Source organism: Rosa rugosa, chromosome 1, assembly GCF_958449725.1.
Source record: "Rosa rugosa chromosome 1, drRosRugo1.1, whole genome shotgun sequence".
Taxonomy (NCBI): domain Eukaryota; kingdom Viridiplantae; phylum Streptophyta; class Magnoliopsida; order Rosales; family Rosaceae; genus Rosa; species Rosa rugosa.
Window position 1 is genome coordinate 4515121 of NC_084820.1, and position 19573 is coordinate 4534693.

The 19573-nt window shown below is 40.9% G+C and overlaps 2 protein-coding genes across 2 annotated transcripts; both read right to left on the bottom strand.

Annotated features, from left to right (window-relative positions):
- Window positions 1-2977: 2977 nt before the first annotated feature.
- On the bottom strand, window positions 2978-4597 carry LOC133727017 (peroxiredoxin-2). The gene is made up of 3 exons (XM_062154644.1): window positions 4331-4597; window positions 4032-4111; window positions 2978-3403 (listed from the first exon to the last, which is right to left on the bottom strand). Exons 1-3 carry the CDS (start codon window positions 4483-4485, stop codon window positions 3150-3152), a joined length of 489 nt encoding a protein of 162 aa, XP_062010628.1. The 5' UTR covers window positions 4486-4597; the 3' UTR covers window positions 2978-3149.
- A 3983-nt stretch (window positions 4598-8580) lies between these two features.
- Window positions 8581-11230, bottom strand: LOC133727018 (protein NRT1/ PTR FAMILY 1.1-like). Its single transcript, XM_062154645.1, has 4 exons — window positions 11018-11230; window positions 10705-10922; window positions 10066-10616; window positions 8581-9697 (listed from the first exon to the last, which is right to left on the bottom strand). Exons 1-4 carry the CDS (start codon window positions 11109-11111, stop codon window positions 8797-8799), a joined length of 1764 nt encoding a protein of 587 aa, XP_062010629.1. The 5' UTR covers window positions 11112-11230; the 3' UTR covers window positions 8581-8796.
- Window positions 11231-19573: the final 8343 nt, after the last annotated feature.

Below are 19573 nucleotides of genomic sequence, written 5' to 3' on the forward strand. Positions count from 1 at the left end.
GCTTATAGCTACTGGCTCTGTTCATTCACATGCGACACCTGGAACCACCGTTTAATACTAAGAGCTTCCCACATGCTTGATTAGTTCATTGACGACCAAGTTTTCCGATTTGGCCCACATCTCCAATCTACGATACCTTGTTCAAATTCTTTTGAAGTTGTTTCCCATAAATCTTTATGTAGAACTACAGATTTTTTTTGCTATATCACTAGATTATATATCAGAGCGATTAATGTATTATTAAGGACTCAAAGTGTTAAGTTGTCATACATTTTTGATAGTTTGATATCGATAGAAATCATGTTGGAAATTCTGGAGATGGATAGTCAAGTAAGAACTTGTAGGTTGAGGTGTGTGGTACACTGCCCTTAAGAGTAGATGTCCGCCCTTCGGAGATTATATCTCGGTGTAGCAAGTAGGGGTGGGCGCGGTGCGGTTCGGTTCGGTTTAAGGCCCAAACCGCAACCAAACCGCTTTTTTCGGTTGGCCTATATATCAAACCGCAACCGCATTACAAAAGGGTTGAACCGATTATTTCGGTTACACCATTTTTCGGTGCGGTGCGGGTCAGTTTCGGTTTGGAGAGATTTATTAATTTTAACTAGAAAGAGAGGGCCAAAATCAGGCTTATTTTTACCTAACAATTTCAATAAGGCATAAATAAATTTTGAATGCATTTAGAGTCCACACAAATCAACAAATGTCACCCAAATATCAAGCAACTTGCAGAAAGACCATAACAACTTATTACACACACACACACACACATATATATCAATGATCAAGCAAACATAGCAACTTATTACAAACTGAAACCTAATCAAAAATGGATTTCTTATATATTGAAAACCAACATTTCCATCAATAGAGAAATAATAAATAAATAAAATGTAATTAAAATAAATTCGGTGTGGGTCGGTTTAAATCGGGCGGTTTATGACCCGAAACCGCAACCGAACCGCTTTTATACGGTTCGGTGAGGTGTGATCATAAAAAGAAACCGTTTTAGTTCGTTGAGGTTACCAAACCATTTTTTCGGTGCGGTTCGGGTTGGTAACCGCATTTTCGGCCCACCCCTAGTAGCAAGTGTTGACGGCCTACCCTCCAGGGTACAACAACCTCGATCTTTGTAGGTGTACACTCACAATACTTGGATCGTATCGAACAACTTGAAAACTTCCTTTTGGTGGAATAGAGAAATTAAAGGAAACACATAAGAAATTTTTGCTCGGAAAGGAAGCAAAGAATTGAGTTTTGTTGTGTGTTTTGATCTGGAAAGCTAGGGAGTATATATATGGCAGGAATGATCAATGCAATGACAATTTAACAATAGCAATTAGAGCATCTTTAGCAATGCTAGCCATTTTTTAGTCAAATTTTAGTTAAAGTAGCTAAAAAGTCATTTTAGCTAGCCACTTTAGAATTACGTCTGCATCAATGCTCTCTATTTTGAATTTATATTATTTTTTAAATGAATATTAAATAGTTTAAATGTATTTATAAATTACATAAAATAACTTAAAATGAATGTTTTAAATTATAGAGAGCCTCATCCCGCGAGATAGCTAAAAGTTATAATAGAGAGCCACTTAAGAGTCTGGTGCAGCTGCTAAATTAGATAAAAAGCTAAACATGCTCTCCAAAATGGCTAAGGAGGAGCCACAATAGAGAGTCTGCTAAATATGCTCTTAAACTATGTAACTTATGTAACCGAAAGGAATATTATGACATTGATTATCAAAACGTCAAAATTGGAATGACATTTAAACTATGTAACTTATGTAACAGAAAGGCAATATATATCTTGACATTGATGAGTAAACCAAAACGGAAGAAAACAAATAAAGAACCACCATAATTGCAGACTTTAAACAAATGAATGATATATGAGTAAACTGATGAAATCTTTGTGTCAATCACAATCAAAGAGAGTTAATGACTATTGTCATCTGCAATTAAAGGTCCAATGGAGGTTTTCAATATTTTTGAAATATTCTAAGTAAATTCCAACAATCATATGAATATATGAATAACACTTTTTATAATAGCGAAAATTTTGTTAATGTTAGTTAACTCTAAGACGAACCATATAAATAACACGTCGTTGATTGAAAAATTAACTTCGGTGACTAGCTGTTTCGAGATTGTAGAAAGTTAGAAACTTGGGTTAGAACTTAGAAGCTCTAACATGACCCTTTTTCATTTATTGAGCCAAGTTCAACTATTACACAAAACCAACTGCCCTCTTGTTAGTTCTAATGATTATCTAGACTCAATCCCAGTTTAGTTATATACGTTGTGGTTTCTTAGGTGACCTGCATCGAGCGTATAAACAAATGCATGCCATCTTCACATTTTTGATTTTTCTCGATTCAAATGTTTAGCTTTACTTGGACATCTCATGGCGTTTTGAGAGTGAATCATATCTTGCTTACCCTAGTGGCCAGCTAGAATGATCTTGCAGCTGGCATGCCATGCACCCAATCACTTATTTATTTGCGTAAATTCGAGTATATAAAGAGTCACGTTTTTGAGATCTTGTGCCGTGTTGTATTCATGGTCGTGTGAAAATCAACACAAGCTTACTAAGCCAAGAGGAGAAATGTAAACACGACCTCGACAAGCATAATCGCGCCATATTCATGTGAGAAAATCACTTAAACTCGAACATGACCTTGTTAAGGTAGGAGGTCAAGAAATGCAGACACAAAATCGACAACCATAAACGCGTTGGTTGTTGATATTGTCTATGATGCTGCAAGCAATTTCCTGTCGCTACTAACAGTTTATATACAACAGGAGGACTAATCTGAAAAGAGCAGTGCGTTCGTAATCAAGATGTTACTTAACAGCGTGCTTTGCACATCCATATGCAATGACTCTGTTATCCGTCGGAAATAGTCAAGGTTAGTTTACTGTCATACCTAGTGTTGCATTTGCAGGTCAACACCAAAAAATGCCTTCAAAATGAGTAACCTTAAGCAAATTCAAAAGCTCTTTATTTTCATTAGACCATTCTGCTAAGCATGAGATTTAAAGATCCACATACATAATATGCAACCAGACTATACTAGAAGACTGGAGACAACATAGACAAGACTCATACAAAAGGGATCAGGCCAAGCTAAAGGTGAGACAATTTAAACTCTTCAAAGAGCCTTGAGGATGTCATCAGCACTAGAGACGGTGAACTCTCCTCCAGCTTCAACATTTGCAGCCTTCACCTTGAGGTCATCGACCAAGAGAGCAAACCTCCTGGAACGAGTTCCAAGTCCTTTCTCCGAGAGGTCAAGCTCAAGACCAAGGGCATGGGTGTATTTCGCTGATCCATCAGCAGCGAAAAGGACATGCTTGTTCTCAGGGTAGGATTTGGCCCATGCCTTCATCACAAAGGGGTCATTCACTGCAAACAGGAATCAAACCCTTGAGCTAGATATCTTAATGCACAAAAAAAGGAAAACAGACTATAAACTCCAACATATAACACATTGTACACCACTGAAAGCTTAAAATCGTTAAATTTTTCCCTTGTCCATAAGAAATGAACCAAGTTGTATATATTAATTCTTGTTCTTTTACCAATCCAGTTTACCTTTGTCAAAACATGAAGAAACCATCAGCAAGACATTAGGAATCTACTCAGAGCTTAGTGATTAGTTATTACAAAGCAGGCGTCCACATCACATACAACAATACAAACACCACAGTATGAAAGAACCATTATATTCTCCTGACTCATATCTAACCACTTAACAAGTTTCTGTCAGTAACTGCATATCTACGAAGCATTTCCTTTATTCAAGTAAAGTTCTTTGACACAAAAGATAAACTCTTCACTAACCGCATAATCAAAACGCATTCTCAGATATTCTACGAATTCACACCTCAATCAAATTTCAATCTAATCCTCCAATACAGCAACCAAATGTGACCATACCATTTTATCCTACTTATATCATAAAATATTAGTATCTTACTAATCGAAACCTACAAATATAATTAGCAAAATAAACATCAATTTAAGCTCATACCACTGAGGCAGATAATCTTGTCAACACCCTTGGATTTCAGCTCATCTGCTTTCTCAATATATCCAGGAACATGCTTCAAACTGTAAAAACCAACCAGAATTCCAACCTCAGTAACAGTAACAACATTTCACCACATTTAAAATTCACATCTCTACACTAATCCACAGCAAAAAAAAAAAAAAAAAAAAAAAAAAATCAAACTTTGGAAACACCGATCAATTTTATCTCTTCAAAAACGCCACCGTATCGGCCTCAAAAACAAAATTCTCGAACCCTAGAAGACGGAGAGTCATATATACCTGCAAGTGGGGGTGAAGGCGCCGGGGACGCCGAAGAGGATGATCTTCTTGCCGGCGGCGAGGGAGTGAACGTTGACCGTTTGCATCTGATCTTGGTCGTCGAAGTAGGACAGAGTACCGTCCGGAAGCGAATCGCCGACGGCAATCGGGGCCATGGTAGCTTCTGATCGACGGTGGCGGTGACTAACGGCTTTAAGAGACGGCGGAGGAGGAGCGACAGTTACGAGGAGACGGGTGGTTTCTGTGGAGTGAGAGTTATATAGGGAGTGAGAGTGAGATGGATTTGAGGAGGTCGGTTTAGCTGGATTGGATATATATTTTGGGGTCCGGTATGGATATTAATAGCCTTAAAAGCTAGCCCAATGTATATTGGGTAATGGTCTAAAGTCTCAATTGCTTCCAGACAAGGAAAAATGTTTAAGCACTTGGGTAACCAAGGCATTAGATTAGGTGAAGATTCGATCTCTTTAATGTAAGGAAAAAAAAACTTGTTTATGTTTCAGGACATCTAATTTATGTGTCTGGCCTAAATTATAGTAATTTGTTTAAGTTGTAATAGAATTAGTCTTACAGATATGTTCGGAGATATCTTATTCATTATATGATTATAAACAGACCCCTATTATTAGTGAAAGCACATATCATTCTCTCCAAATTTCTGATTTCCTAAAACAGTTTAATTAATTTTTTCATTACATATTCATGGTCAGAAAGCACGTATATCAATATGTACATCGATCCAAGCAGAAATGGCTCAAGCAACCGAACAAATTGATAAGTACCCTCACTATAAAACAGGTTTAGCTCACTTATTAAACAATGAGCCTAACAAATGACCAAAACCCTAACTAATCTAACTCTCATAACAGTAAATTTAGTTGCCTAGAGACCTCAGTTGGTGTAGAACTAGACAAACTAAGAATTAAGCAGACAAATGACAAAGGTCCTTTGGTAGGCAAAACTAAATAACAAAGAAAAATAATTTTCTTTTCCCTAAAAAGGCTCAACGCAAGAAGACCAAAAAAAAAAACTAAAACAAAAACCTAGCCCAAGACATGGCCCAAAAAAACCTAAAGCCTATCCCACTAACAAAGAAACAAACCAGGAACACAGCACTGGCACCATCGTTGTCGATGAATGTTGTCCCGTTATCGTCCACCGTCATCACCCAACCATAGTGTACTGCGCAAAACCGCCACCAAAAAAAGGATCTAGGAGTAAGTCGTTCGCCTAATTAGCCACCCGACCACCCCTACAGGCTATAACTGCTGCCATAATCAGAACAATAGTCTGCTCCACCCAACCACCATCCACCTAAAAAGCAACCGACCTCCTCGACCCCCACGAACTAGACGAAGTCTGAAAAAGATCAACAAGTTCGATTGCGTTTGCTGTGACCAAGCCTATAGATCCCTTTGAATTACGCCGTCTAGATGCCCGTTTGACGACGATGGCCCAAGGACGCTCCACCGGACGCAGACTAGATTGGAGTTTGAAGTCACGTGTGCGCGTAAGAAGTCAACTAATCAAGTTTTGATTTTCTAGTTCAATAATCATTTATTTTGTTCTTATATAAAATGCTTAAGGGTGCGTCTATTGCCACCCTACCATTTTCTTAGTTCACCCAATAAACAATTGAATTATTGAAAGACTATATTACCCAAGTGTAAAATGATTACGAAGTACATTAATTTTCTAAAATCCAAATTTGTAAGGAAAAATAAATAAATAACCAATGAATTAAATAGAAAGATAACTTAATTTCTCATTGGATAACATTAATATTCATCTTCTCTACCCAAATTTGCATTTATTACTATTTTTTTTGTCTTTTTGTTACCTCTTCATCATGAATTCGTTATTTAATTCACAAAATCATTAGTGTTAACTACATCAAAATCTTTGCAATACCTTTTGTGAACACTGAAACTAAAAATTTTAAATATGAAAGAAAAATCTCAATATTTTCTTCATTGCTCATAGTTGTTAACTAACTTATAATCTTTTGGCATAGATTGAAATAGATGAACATTATGTCATTATGGGTTGCCAAAATGTTAGTCTGTTAGATATGATGCCGCTCTCAAAACCTAGCCGCTCGTGCTCAGTGCTCCAAACATGGCGACCGCTGTTGCTCTCCATTCTAAGTGGAGAAACCTGCTCCACCCCCCACAATCCAATCTCATCCCTCCAACGCTGGCTTTCCCCGGCAACCACCCAACAAAACCAAGGTTCTGAAACTTTCAGGGTTTCTGATCCTTGCCGAGTTGATTTCGATCCAAACCGTGATGGACCTCCAAGGGCGAGCTTCATGCGCTTTCCTTCAAGAGGTGGTGGCGGCTTGCTCTTAGGAGCGATTAGAGTCTTTGGCAATCGACTGTGTGGAGGTCCTTCATCCATTGCTTATCTTGAGTCAGGTCTCCGATCTACTTCATGTGGGTTGTCGGTAGGAGGCTTCTCTCGGCCTCACCCTGCATTGATCAAATTCTGGGATCTAAGGAAGTTGGTGAAATCGGTGATTCATCGCCGAAGCAAGCCTGTAGGGGAAGACGAGCTTGGTCGGACTCGACCGCGTCGGGGGTGTCTCAAACTCAGAGTTTTTGGTGACTCGAGAAGCTGGATAAGGCCTCTGCTAACGTGGAGAGAAAAGGCTCTGGATCCAGGGTGGAGGAAGAAGCGCCTGCATCTCGTATGTGCGGCGGCAATGGTGGCCGCGACGGTGATTGGTACAAGTGTGGGTGTACCCAATCTGAGTTGGGTGCCGAGATCATTGTTGAGGCCCAACTCGATTTGGGGGCCCAATTATGTTGAATGGAGCAAGCTTTGGGTATCCAGATCCTTTTGGGTGCCCAAATCACTTTGGAGGCCAAAATTTTGTTGCGGGGACAAGTTAAATCCTGATTTGAAGTTCAAAGTTTTGAGATCTGGTTCTATGGGGTTTCGAATTTGGGATCCAGGAGGCTGGACCCTACCAAACCTCCTAGCCTTAACTTGGATGGCAATGAGAGATTTTAGTTTTTCGTTGAACTATGCATATGTACTGTGTTCTAATTTTTTCATAGTTATAGGGTCTAATGAGTGGTGCTAGCATGCCACGTCCTAGACTTGCCCATAGGTGGCAAGGGAAGGTATGTATCTGTGCCATTCTGGCTTGAGTTGAATGAGAACTGTGTTGCTTGATTCAAAAAAAAAAAAAAAAAATAGATGAACATTGAAGCAGAAAAAAAAAATTAAAAAAAATGTATGTAAATTAGATTATGATTTTGTTAGGAAACTTTAATATATTATATATTTTTATTGGTATTAAATGCGAGATTTTCATTAAAAAAAAAGCTCTTTTAATTGGATATGTCATATAAGGATATTATTGGAAATAGAAATGGGTTACATAAGTAAATTTAATAATTGAAATTAAAATGTAGGGTGTAATGAGCAAGTAGGGTGGAAATAGCCGCACCTAATGCTTAATTAGTTAAGTTCATGTGTGGTGCCACAAATTATGTGATAATGGTTGTAAAAGAAATGAAATATGTAATAGAGTTTGAGTAAAAGTGATACACTTTTTATAAATATATGTATACTATTATTAAGATAAGAGAGCTTGTCAACCAAAACAGAAATATTTTACCAAATTATCCCTCAAATATTAAAAAACCTTTGAACTAAAATATTCGAGAAGGACAAAAAGGCCAATTCACAAAATAAAAGAAAATATAAATAAATTTAACAAAAAAATAAAAATAAAAACTAAAAAAGGTGGAGCAGTTTTCTCCACATTTTGTGAAATAACTACCGTATCTAGTATATATTTAAACGATTAAACTTAATTCACAAGAGATGAAACAATAACAATTTTTTTTTTTGTTTCGGTGAGTTGTTCTTTGTACGTTGGTTAATTGTCCAAACTAACACGATAAAGATCATGGGGTTATATTTTACCAGTTCAAGGACGGGTTCGGTGGAGCGGGGATAAATAAATAAAAAATGTTCATTATTAAGAGGTGACCTCTTATCCAAATGAGAGTTTATAGTTCTCCAGTGCAAACCAAATTAGACAGTATAACTATGAGGTAGATTGCAACTTTTTAATTCTATGCACCTTAGAGAATTTTTTTTTCCCATTGATTCGATGATTTAGAAATTTTATAACACTTTAGTATCAAATAACTAGCTTTTACTTTAGTCTTATACTGATATTATTAGAAGAAATTCTAGCTTAAAATCATATGAAAAGAATGTCAAACAGGAAAGAAGTGCTTCAATTATTCTTGGCATGTCAATACTTTTCTACCATAGTACTTTTCTACTATGGTATGATCTTAATATCAAAGCTTCCACCAAGCCTAAAAATTGTTTCATATGATGGCCAGATACATATATATTCTAATTTCTAATGCTGAGGGTGTTCCAGAACCCTATATTTGCTATATATTGCCATTTTTGGTTCACCAAAACAGACAGTGAAATCAAGCAGCAGTTATAACTATATACTCTTCCTCTTTCTTGTCATGATCATCATTATCCTCATCCCAAATTGTTGTATCGTCACAGGACCCATATGCCCAACTACACAGTAAATAATACAAGAAATTAACCACACTCAGGGTAGTGAGAACCAGATAGTAGTAGTCATAGTGACCCTGGTTGAGGTTACTTGAAACCCAACTCACCCCCCATTTCTTGGTCACATCGTTCATAACAGTCACTATGAGACTCCCAACCAAACTTCCTATTCCAAACCCAAGTGAAAAAAGAGACACAGCAATGCTAGCCATGCTCTTTGGGAACTGAGAGTAGAAGAACTCTATTTGCCCTATGGCATTGAACGCCTCGGCTAGTCCACTCAAGCAGTGCTGTGGCACTAACCACCTTGCAGACATAGTCACTACGCCGTGCGCATTGTTTGCAAATCCTTCTTTGATTGCAGTGCTTCTTCTATACCTCTCAACCTCTGCTGCCACTGCAGTTGCCAAGCAAGAGAGTACTAGCCCTGCACCTATTCGTTGCTTGCGGGTCAATCCACGCGGCCTCTTTGTGTACTTTGAGATCAATGGAACTAGAACCCGGTCGTAAACTACCACCCAAATTGTGAGAGTGAGAATTCCAAAGATGGAGAAGGAGGCTGCTGGCAGTTTGATGTGGGGGAAGAGATGCCTCTCCATGGTGCCTGCTTGGACGACAGGAAATGCGTTTTGGTTCATGATCACCCCAATCATGATGCCGGTGGACCAAATGGGGAGGACGTTGATAAGTGCTTTTAGCTCCTCTACTTGTCTAACGGTGCACAAACTCCATAGATCTATGGCCAATCCATCAGGGCTCAAGTCCTTATCAGCATTTGTAATCATGCAAGCTTTGTTTAGATATCTGAAAAAAAAAAAAGTACAAAGGGTGTTTAAAACCAAAATTATATATTGTATGAATCCGGCTATCACATATGACTATTAGTATCTAAAAGACTCAATAACCACTTTAAAGCACTAGAAATTAAATAGTGAGACTCGAACTTATGAATTAAATTCTTATTCGCACTTTCATTACATGTAACTTGAGTTAAAATTATTGAAATTATCTAATTTATTTTGTTGCTAAGGTCTTATGCATCGATTTTCCATGAAAATATGCTTATTTATACAAACATGCATGTTGTTAAGAGAGAAATAGTATAAAATGGATACATAATGAAAATGGACAGTTAAATATGATCTTTGTAACATAAGTAGGGTAATATATACCTTAGTTTGTTGGTTGGGGTGACAAGCTTTGAACCTTTGAGACTATACCATCCATCAAAATTCTCGGGCGGCAAATTCAAGTGTCTATTTTTCCAAGCTGCAGCAATCACTTGCAGAAATCCAGCAGACAATTTCTTGTTTGCAGGCACTTTGACATAAGCAGAAGAGCCAAGCAAAAAGAAGATAGTAGACAGCAACATGACTCCTGCACCAACTCCAAAACCCACAACCCAACCAGCCGAATCTTGAATGTAAACCATGACTGTCACTGCAATCATGACTGAGACTCCAACTGATGCATAGTACCAATTGAAGAAGCTCTGCATGATGCTTGCATTCTTTGGGTTTTCAGGATTTTCCATTTGGTCTGCTCCAAAGGCCATTGAACAAGGTTTGATACCACCGGATCCGATGGACATGAGAACAAATGAGGACAACAGAAGCAAGAGTTGAGCTGGCTTTGGTGAAAGACATTTTTCTCCAGATAGCAGATCACAATGGACTGGCCTTGCTTTTGGGAATATTGCTGTAAACCATAAAATAACAGTTCCCTGCAATAACAAAGATGATAATTAATTACATATAGTTTCATATAAACTTATTGGGATTTGTTGATGATGAATAATCAAATTTGCTTACGAGTAGGCTAATGATTGTTCCCAAAGTGATCACACGAAACCGACCCAACCAAGAATCAGAGAGAAAAGCCCCCAAGATAGGCGTTAAGTACGATAGGGATGTCCACAAGAACAGAATGCTTGCTGCAGTGGGTACCTCCAAGTGATATTCATAGATCAAGTAAAAGATCATATTTGCTTGAAGACCATAGGTTGCAACCTTTTCAAGTGCCTCATTTGCTGCACATATGATGTTCACATAAAACTATGATCAATTTCTCCAAGGAAAACAAAGTTCTTGAACTTAATTATCAAACACTTGGGAAGGTTCTTACGTATTATAAAAGGCATGGTTCTAAGGCCACCCAGCTTCTTGCTTGTAACTGCTTTGGTGGCTTTGGTTTGCTCCATAATGTCCTTTGCAATCATCAGACTTTCTCTCAGACTGAATTGTTTGTGTTCAATCAAAGAACGAACGGGGTTATTTAAAGCTACATGATCACAATCATCACTAATATTTAAAATTAGTAAAGAAATCTATATATTTAGTACGACCGACTGTATTGCAATTGTATTTCTGCCGCGCGGCATCTTTCATGTCTGGATCTAGCCATGCACAACATAGTGTTTGACGATGTGGATTTATGATTACATTTTTCGTATTAGTCCAAAAACAAATTTGGTGATTGGTGCTTTGTGGGGTATTCCAATATGACAACATTGTCATATTAGAGTTTATCATGAGCAAAATATGAAGGCATCATTTTAGTCCATTAAGTCAAGTCGTCCAGCCATCAAACTTCTAATTTCATATTCGAAACAAAAGAAATCGGAAGAAACGTAATACCAATATTCTGGCGAACGAGTACAAAAAGATATGCTTTATTAACCAAGATGGATCAACATCGTCCCAAAAAAAAAAAGCCATCCCTCTGCAATGAAAAACGTACACGATATATAATTGGTTAAGTTATGCCTTCCCACTATAATACATTCAACATGCAGCCTAGCTAACATTCTTTGGACCAACTAAAAAAAGTCCATATCCATAAAGAGTACTCATATGCAACCTAACATTCTGAAGTCAAGTTTGGATTTTTTTTTTTATTAATAAAAATTTGTTTTGTACTTGGCGTTAGGGTTCGATTAGGACTTAGATGCTATATAACCACCGGTCATACATTCAAAAAAACTATTTGTTTGTCACAATATAGTCGTTGTATTTTAGGGTTCGACGCCCGGCCTTGGCCTTCACTCCTTTAGGGTTTCTTTGTTTTCCTGTTGGTACGTACTACGTAGTGGGGTGTTTGGTTTTAACTATTGGCTACCCTTGACTTACGTTGTCTGTAATGGTATAAGAGGATTTCTCTGGTGTTTCTTTTCTATGCACCTTTGATAATAACTATAATAAAAATGCAATTAGTAGAAACTGTGTTTGGAATGCTTCAATTGTTATTCATCGATCTCCAAAATAGGAGGTATATAAAGAGATACAAGAGTAGTCCTAATAGGAAAACATCTCCTACAATTATACAGTAAACGTAATCTACATCTACAAGGAAAGTAAATATTTACAAAATATTCTACACTCCCCCTCAAGTTAGTGCATAGATGTCAATCATGCCCAACTTGTCAATCGAGTTGTCAAACACTTTCCTTGACACTCCTTTCGTAAGAACATCTGCTAATTGATCTTCTGTATACACAAAAGGGAAACGGATGATCTTCCTATCCAGGTTTTCCTTAATGAAATGTCGATCTACTTCCACATGCTTAGTTCGGTCATGCTGAACCGGATTATGAGCGATTTCAATAGCAGACTTGTTATCACAATGCAAATCCATAGGCTTCTTGAGCTTAAAACCCAAATCTTTCAACACATTACGAATCCACAACATCTCACAAACTCTATGTGCCATACCTCGAACTTAGCTTCAGCACTTGACCTAGCAACAACCTTCTGTTTCTTGCTGCGCCAAGTCACTAGGTTTCCTCCAACGAATGTAAAATACCCAGATGTGGACCGTCTGTCTGTCTTATCACCAGCCCAGTCTGCATCCGTGTACCCCACAATTTCCAACTCACCCTTTTTTTCAAACAACAAACCTCTTCCAGGTGCCATCTTAAGGTATCTCAAAATACGATATACTGCATCCATATGCTCTTCACTGGGACAATGCATAAACTGGCTAACCACACTCACAGCATAAGCAATATCAGGCCTAGTATGAGAGAGATAAATAAGCCTTCCTACTAGACGTTGGTACCTTCCTTTATCAGTTGGAACTTGATCCGGATAGATGGCAAGGTTGTGGTTCATCTTGATCGGTGTCTCAATAGGATTACAGTCAAGCATCCCAGTTTCAGCTAACAAGTCAAGCACATACTTACGTTGGGACAGCGAAATCCCCTTCTTAGACCTCGCAACCTCAATTCCCAGAAAGTACTTTAATTGCCCAAGATCCTTCATCTCAAACTCCTTAGAAATATACTTTTGTAGAGCCTCCATCTCTTTTAAGTCATCCCCTGTGACAATCATATCATCGACATATACAATCAGAGCGGTAATCTTACCCTGACTACGCTTGATGAACAAAGTATGATCTGAGTTGCTTTGTTTATATCCAAACGCCCTCATGGATTTGGAGAATCTTCCAAACCAAGCTCTTGGAGACTGCTTCAACCCATAAAGAGACTTCTTCAACTTACAAACCTTGCCAGTATCATAAGGCAAATTTTTAACTCCTGGTGGCATGTCCATATACACTCCTTCCTCCAAGTTACCGTTGAGGAACGCATTCTTCACATCAAACTGATGTAGAGGCCAATCTTTAGTTGCTGCAAGTGAAATCAAGATTCGAACAGTATTGATCTTTGCTACAGGCCTACAGGGGCAAACGTCTCTTCATAATCAATTCCATAGCACTGAGTGTAACCTTTGGCAACTAATCTGGCTTTGTACCTATCAATGCTCCCATCAGCTTTAAGTTTTACTGTAAACACCCATCGGCATCCAACAGTCTTCTTTCCAGCAGGCATAGTCACAATATCCCAGGTCGAGTTTTTCTGCAAAGCCTCTAGTTCTTCATTCATTGCTTGAGTCCATTTAGGATCTGCCAAAGCACCCTGTACACTACTAGGAATAGATACAGTGGATAATTGATCAACAACAAGTGCATGTGACCCAGACAACCTATGGTTAGACATGTAATTAGCTATAGGATACTTAGCTTTGGTTTTAATGTCTGGTTCATATTGTTTCTTAGGAATACCCTTGGTAGCCCTCTGTGATTTTCTAGACTCAATATTACCTATCCCAGATGATTTATTTGAAATTAAAGGTACCTGAGATGGAACATTCGCAGCGGATTCTTCAGCTGATGATGTAGAGGGGGGAAAAGACTCTGATAGAGAAGGGCCCTGAATACTCTGTTCATTGTTAGCTTGTGATGTTATTTCTGACACACCATAACGTTGGCTTTCAACATTGTGTGGCTTGTCAAGTGGTCGGTTGGAGCCAACGGATTGGCTGGAATCAAGCCGTCGGCTTGTGCTTGTGGAGTCAACAAATTTCTCACCCGCGGACCCCACAGTTCTAGCACCTTGTCTACCTTCCATGTTCAATTCATCCTGCCCATCCGAGGGCCCCACGTTCAAGTTGTCACGCCCAAAGTCAGCATGACCATCCGAGTTCCTCACTTTCAAGTCATCATGCCCATCCGAGGGCCCCACGGGTCTGCAAACTTGTCTACCTTCATGATGTTGGCTGGGTAAGTCTTCTTCACGTCTGTCTTTGCAGGACAAGGACCCCACGTGATGATGTCGGTCTTGGCAGGAGCTAGGTAAGTCAATTAAGCTATCTTCACCTTGCCGTTTGTCTTCATAGAAGGAGGGCCCCACGGGTCCACCACTACCAATTAAGCCATCTTTCTCAGACTCTGTTTCGTCTTGTACTACCCCAGTAGTTTCTGTACCTACATGTACGTTGCAAAGCATAATTAGCTATAATCAGACACACTCATCGTACCGCCAGAGGTACCAACTATCATCAAAGGAGTAACCCACAGATAGGCAGCCAGGCGGGCCACGGCCGGAGCACAAGAGTTCCCCAGGATCACCGCTGACGCGCCGCCACGCACTCTGCCAAGACGGCATCAGAAGCTACTGAAACTGGGAACTGAAGCACATCAGTCCCACATCGAAAACAAGGAGAAGATCAGACCTCTCCTCACCTATAAAAGGTCCTCTCTTCTCCCTTCATTAAATTACGCATTAACTCTCATTTATTACTGTGCTGCCTATATATCAACTGACTTAGGCATCGGAGAAGTGAAGACCGCCCAACGCGGTCTCCTTCTGACGCCTTGTCTTTCATTTGGCAGCTAGCAGGAATTACCAAACATACAGAGTAGCGGTCTGCCCGCCGGACCCGCGTTAAACGAAGGTTTGGCTACCGCCAGACTTTGAGCATTAACATTGGCGCCGTCTGAGCATCAAGAAACCCAGTTCACACACCAATCCCAGACACAAATACCAAACCCACAATTCGACGACAACACAAAACCGAAGAGAAGGGTAACCAGAACACTAACCTGTCGTTAACTCGCCGGCGTACTGATGCTCGCTATGCCCCGACGACGGAAATTTTCGTCTCTTCGACCACGAGAACTCCACCAACTCACGGCTCTCTCTGCAAATCTCGGCTGGGCAGAGCTTGAAGACGACAAACAGTTCGAATGGATTTTCTGATCTCCTTTCTCAATACCTTCCCCCCCTTTTATGTCAACATCAGCGGCTTTTGGGCCGTCCGCTAGAAAACGACATCACACCCCAGCCGTCCACGTGTCCCCTGTCCGCACTAACCCTCCGGGTTAACCGAGGCGTCGCCTCGGTTACGAAATCCATCATTACTCGCATTAATGACGAGAAGACGGCCGGACTGAGGAGACGCGTCTCCACACGCTAACCCTCTAGTTACTTGCCACGTGTCAAGGCGTATCACGAAAGCAATCCAGGGTACACCCCTCTCCAAGTGAGTCTCCGCTGAGCGAAACCCCGCCAGCGGAACTTCTCACTTGTCCTCTCCAAGTGAGTCTCCGCTGAGCGAAACCCCGCCAGCGGAACTTCTCACTTGTCCTCTCCAAGTGAGTCTCCGCTGAGCGAAACCCCGCCAGCGGAACTTCTCACTTGCCCTCTCCAAGTGAGTCTCCGCTGAGCGAAACCCCGCCAGCGGAACTTCTCACTTGTCTTCTCCAAGTGAGTCTCCGCTGAGCGAAACCCCGCCAGCGAAACTTCTCACTTATCCTCTCCTAGTGACGTTCTCCGCTGGGCGGAACCCCGCCAGCAGAACTTTTCACTAAGCTGTTATTTACGAAGTCTCCTAAAAGCGACACTTCTCCCTTGTCATCATACAAACGGGGCACCTTCCGCTACGCACCTCTAGCGGAAACCTCTTTTATCTGACAAATCGCGTACTTTATTCAGCGCCGTACCGCTCAATAAATTAACGCCAAGCACGTCCACTGGACGCTGTTTACTGCTATAAACCAGCGGGGGGACTCCCGCCAGCGGCGGATCCCGAGGCCACGCCTCATTCTGACAAATGACCGCCACGCGGCATTACAGTCAGATTGTCCCTACGGGACACGGGGACTAGTCAACAGTCTACGACGACCCTGATCAGGTACGTTGGCCCCCGTCACTCGGGTCCTAAAGATTGGGTTCGCTACCCAACACCCTCTGCTCCGTGCAGCTCCCCCTCACCAAACAAATTTCGCGACCATCCGGAGGTCCATCTTAGCCGGGGAGTGGGGGACTCCCTGGGGGGCCTAGCAGGGGCCCACCCGAAAGGGTATAAAGCGTTTGCTCAGTAATATCCATGGTTGACAACGCACTGACGCTAATTATGCTTTTGCAAAAGTCTAGCGGAAGAAAACGCTTCACACCGCCGATCAACTCCCCAACCAAGATTGCCCTCCTTGACTGGGGACTTGGGGGACTTGTACCTACATGTACGTTGCAAAGCATAATTAGCTATAATCAGACACACTCATCGTACCGCCAGAGGTACCAACTATCATCAAAGGAGTAACCCACAGATAGGCAGCCAGGCGGGCCACGGCCGGAGCACAAGAGTTCCCCAGGATCACCGCTGACGCGCCGCCACGCACTCTGCCAAGACGGCATCAGAAGCTACTGAAACTGGGAACTGAAGCACATCAGTCCCACATCGAAAACAAGGAGAAGATCAGACCTCTCCTCACCTATAAAAGGTCCTCTCTTCTCCCTTCATTAAATTACGCATTAACTCTCATTTATTACTGTGCTGCCTATATATCAACTGACTTAGGCATCGGAGAAGTGAAGACCGCCCAACGCGGTCTCCTTCTGACGCCTTGTCTTTCATTTGGCAGCTAGCAGGAATTACCAAACATACAGAGTAGCGGTCCGCCCGCCGGACCCGCGTTAAACGAAGGTTTGGCTACCGCCAGACTTTGAGCATTAACAGTTTCGTTTTCAACTGAACTTCCAACTCCAAATCTTGATTCTAAAACTTCTAAGTCTTCAAACACATATGAATCTTGAGGATTTCCTTCACAACCTCTCTCCCCCTGAAGGGAAGACGCGGAAACTCCTCCTAAATAATAAGGCTCAAATTCACAAAATGCAACATCAAGAGAAACATACATAGTACCAGTAAGAGGATCATAACATCGATAACCTTTTTTGAATTCTGCATAACCAACAAATATACACTTACGGGCACGGGGATCAAGCTTGCTGCGTTGAGGCTTGGGGATATGAACATAGACTACGCATCCAAACACACGAGGCTCCAGGTTAGGTAACGACGGAAGTGAAAGAAGTTTCTGAAGTTGCTGCTGAGGGTTTTGAAATTCAATTACCCGAGAAGGAGTACGATTAATGAGGTATGCAACAAACTTCACAGCTTCTCCCCAATATTCACGAGGTACATGTATGCCAAACAAAGAAGCACGGACAACTTCAAGTAACTGCCGATTCTTTCTTTCTGCCAATCCATTTTGTTGAGGAGTATAGGTATTTGAAGTCTGATGTCGAATGCCATGAGATTGCATAAACTCCTGCATAGGGCCATTAACATACTCTCCTCCATTGTCAGATTGGAAGACTCGAATAGCCTGTTGGTACTGTGTAGATACCATCTTGTGAAAGTCTTTGAACATGGAACACACATCACTCTTGCTCTTCAATAGAGACACCCAAGTCATACGAGTACAATCATCAATAAAAGTTACATAATATCGAGCTCCAGAGAGAGACGGGATCTTGGCAGGACCCCAGACATCAGAATGAATTTTCATAAACGGAATAAGACTTTTATTAAAACTAGGTGAATATGAAATTCGATGACTCCTAGCCAGTTCACATACATCACAACGAAACTCTGAATCATTGACAACCGAAAGATAGATGACCCAAACGACGATGCCACTGCCACACTAATTCTTTAGCATTCTCTACTCCATTGACCTGATTCACTTGTCCTAACAACTGTTGTTCTCCACTGTCTGTCAAATCCAAGTAGTAGAGTTTCCCCCTTCTAACACCATAACCAAGAATCCGCCGAGTCAGAATGTCCTGAAACACACAGAAAGATGGATAAAAGGTCACAATACATGCTAGTGCTAGAATAATTTGGCCAACAGATAAGAGAATATATGCCAATGAAGGAACAACTAACACAGAATCAAGGGTTAATGTGTCAGACAAGACAACAGATCCTTCTCCGGTTACCGGAGTTGGAATACCATCAGCAGTAGAAACAATATTTTGAGAAGAGGGTTTCAACTTTTTCAAGAGGCTAGGATCATTAGTCATATGGTCAGATGCACCTGTATCAATTATCCAAGAACTATTCATAGATACCTTACCCTTCATACCTGACTGTGCTACATTAGCGGAGGCGTTAGATGGTTGCTCTTCCTCTGTAGTAGCCATGACAACTTTTCCAAGATTCTTCCGCGGTTTCTTGGTGAAATCCCACCAATCAGGGTAGCCAATTACTTCATATCACTGTTGCTTGCTATGACCCAAAGCTCCACAGATTGGACACTTGGTATTTGCATATGGATTTGTTTTACCCAGAGGCTGGCGTTGTGGCAGAGTTGAGAAGCCTGGAGGAGGACCCTGTTTGCGTTGGACAGCCATGACAGAAGATTCAGAGGCCTGCCCCATTGCTTGCCTCTCAGAATGCACCTTCCGAACATATGCATAACTTTGCTCGAGGTCGAATTTCGGGTCTTTGCGCAAAATCTCACCACGGACTTGATCATACTCTGAATCGAGTCCACTAAGAAACATGTGAACTCGCATCTGTGCCATGGTAGTAGTTTCTTGAACTACTGCAGCCACCGTGTTATTTTGAGAGGCCATACGCTGATCAATCTCCTGAAACATTCCCACCAATTCATTATAGTAGGTCAGAAGAGTCCGACCATTCTATTTCGCTCCAAAACACTTCTTGTTTAATTCAAAAATCCTGGTTTCATCAGAATCATCATAGAATGTCTTCTCAACAGCTTCCCAAACATCTTTGGCTATTGGGAGTCGGATATATCGATTCATGAGTGATGGCTCCATGGAATCAATGAGCCAACTCTTCACTTTTTCATTATCTGTGGCCCAAACTTCAAATTCAGGAGAGTTCTCATCGGGTGCAGCTCTGGCTCTAGTGAGGTAGCCGACTTTTCCTCGTGCTCCAATCCTCATCTTCATAAGAGGTGCCCAAATGGTGTAATTGGATTCATTCAAGGCAACACCGGTTGGAAACGAGGAGTTGTCTTGAGCAGTGGTGTGATAATGATTGATGATTGGTGGCATGTTGTGGAGTGCAAGGGTTGCGGGGTCGT

Coding starts and splice junctions, on each gene's coding strand:
- LOC133727017 (XM_062154644.1), bottom strand. CDS start 4,485: ATGGCCCCGATTGCCGTCGGCGATTCGCTTCCGGACGGTACTCTGTCC. Junction 4,112..4,330: donor GCCTTCACCCCCACTTGCAG/GTATATATGACT, acceptor TGGTTTTTACAG/TTTGAAGCATGTTCCTGGAT. Junction 3,404..4,031: donor CAAGATTATCTGCCTCAGTG/GTATGAGCTTAA, acceptor TCCTGTTTGCAG/TGAATGACCCCTTTGTGATG.
- LOC133727018 (XM_062154645.1), bottom strand. CDS start 11,111: ATGATTGCAAAGGACATTATGGAGCAAACCAAAGCCACCAAAGCAGTT. Junction 10,923..11,017: donor AACCATGCCTTTTATAATAC/GTAAGAACCTTC, acceptor TCATATGTGCAG/CAAATGAGGCACTTGAAAAG. Junction 9,698..10,065: donor ACCCCAACCAACAAACTAAG/GTATATATTACC, acceptor TTTTTTTTTCAG/ATATCTAAACAAAGCTTGCA.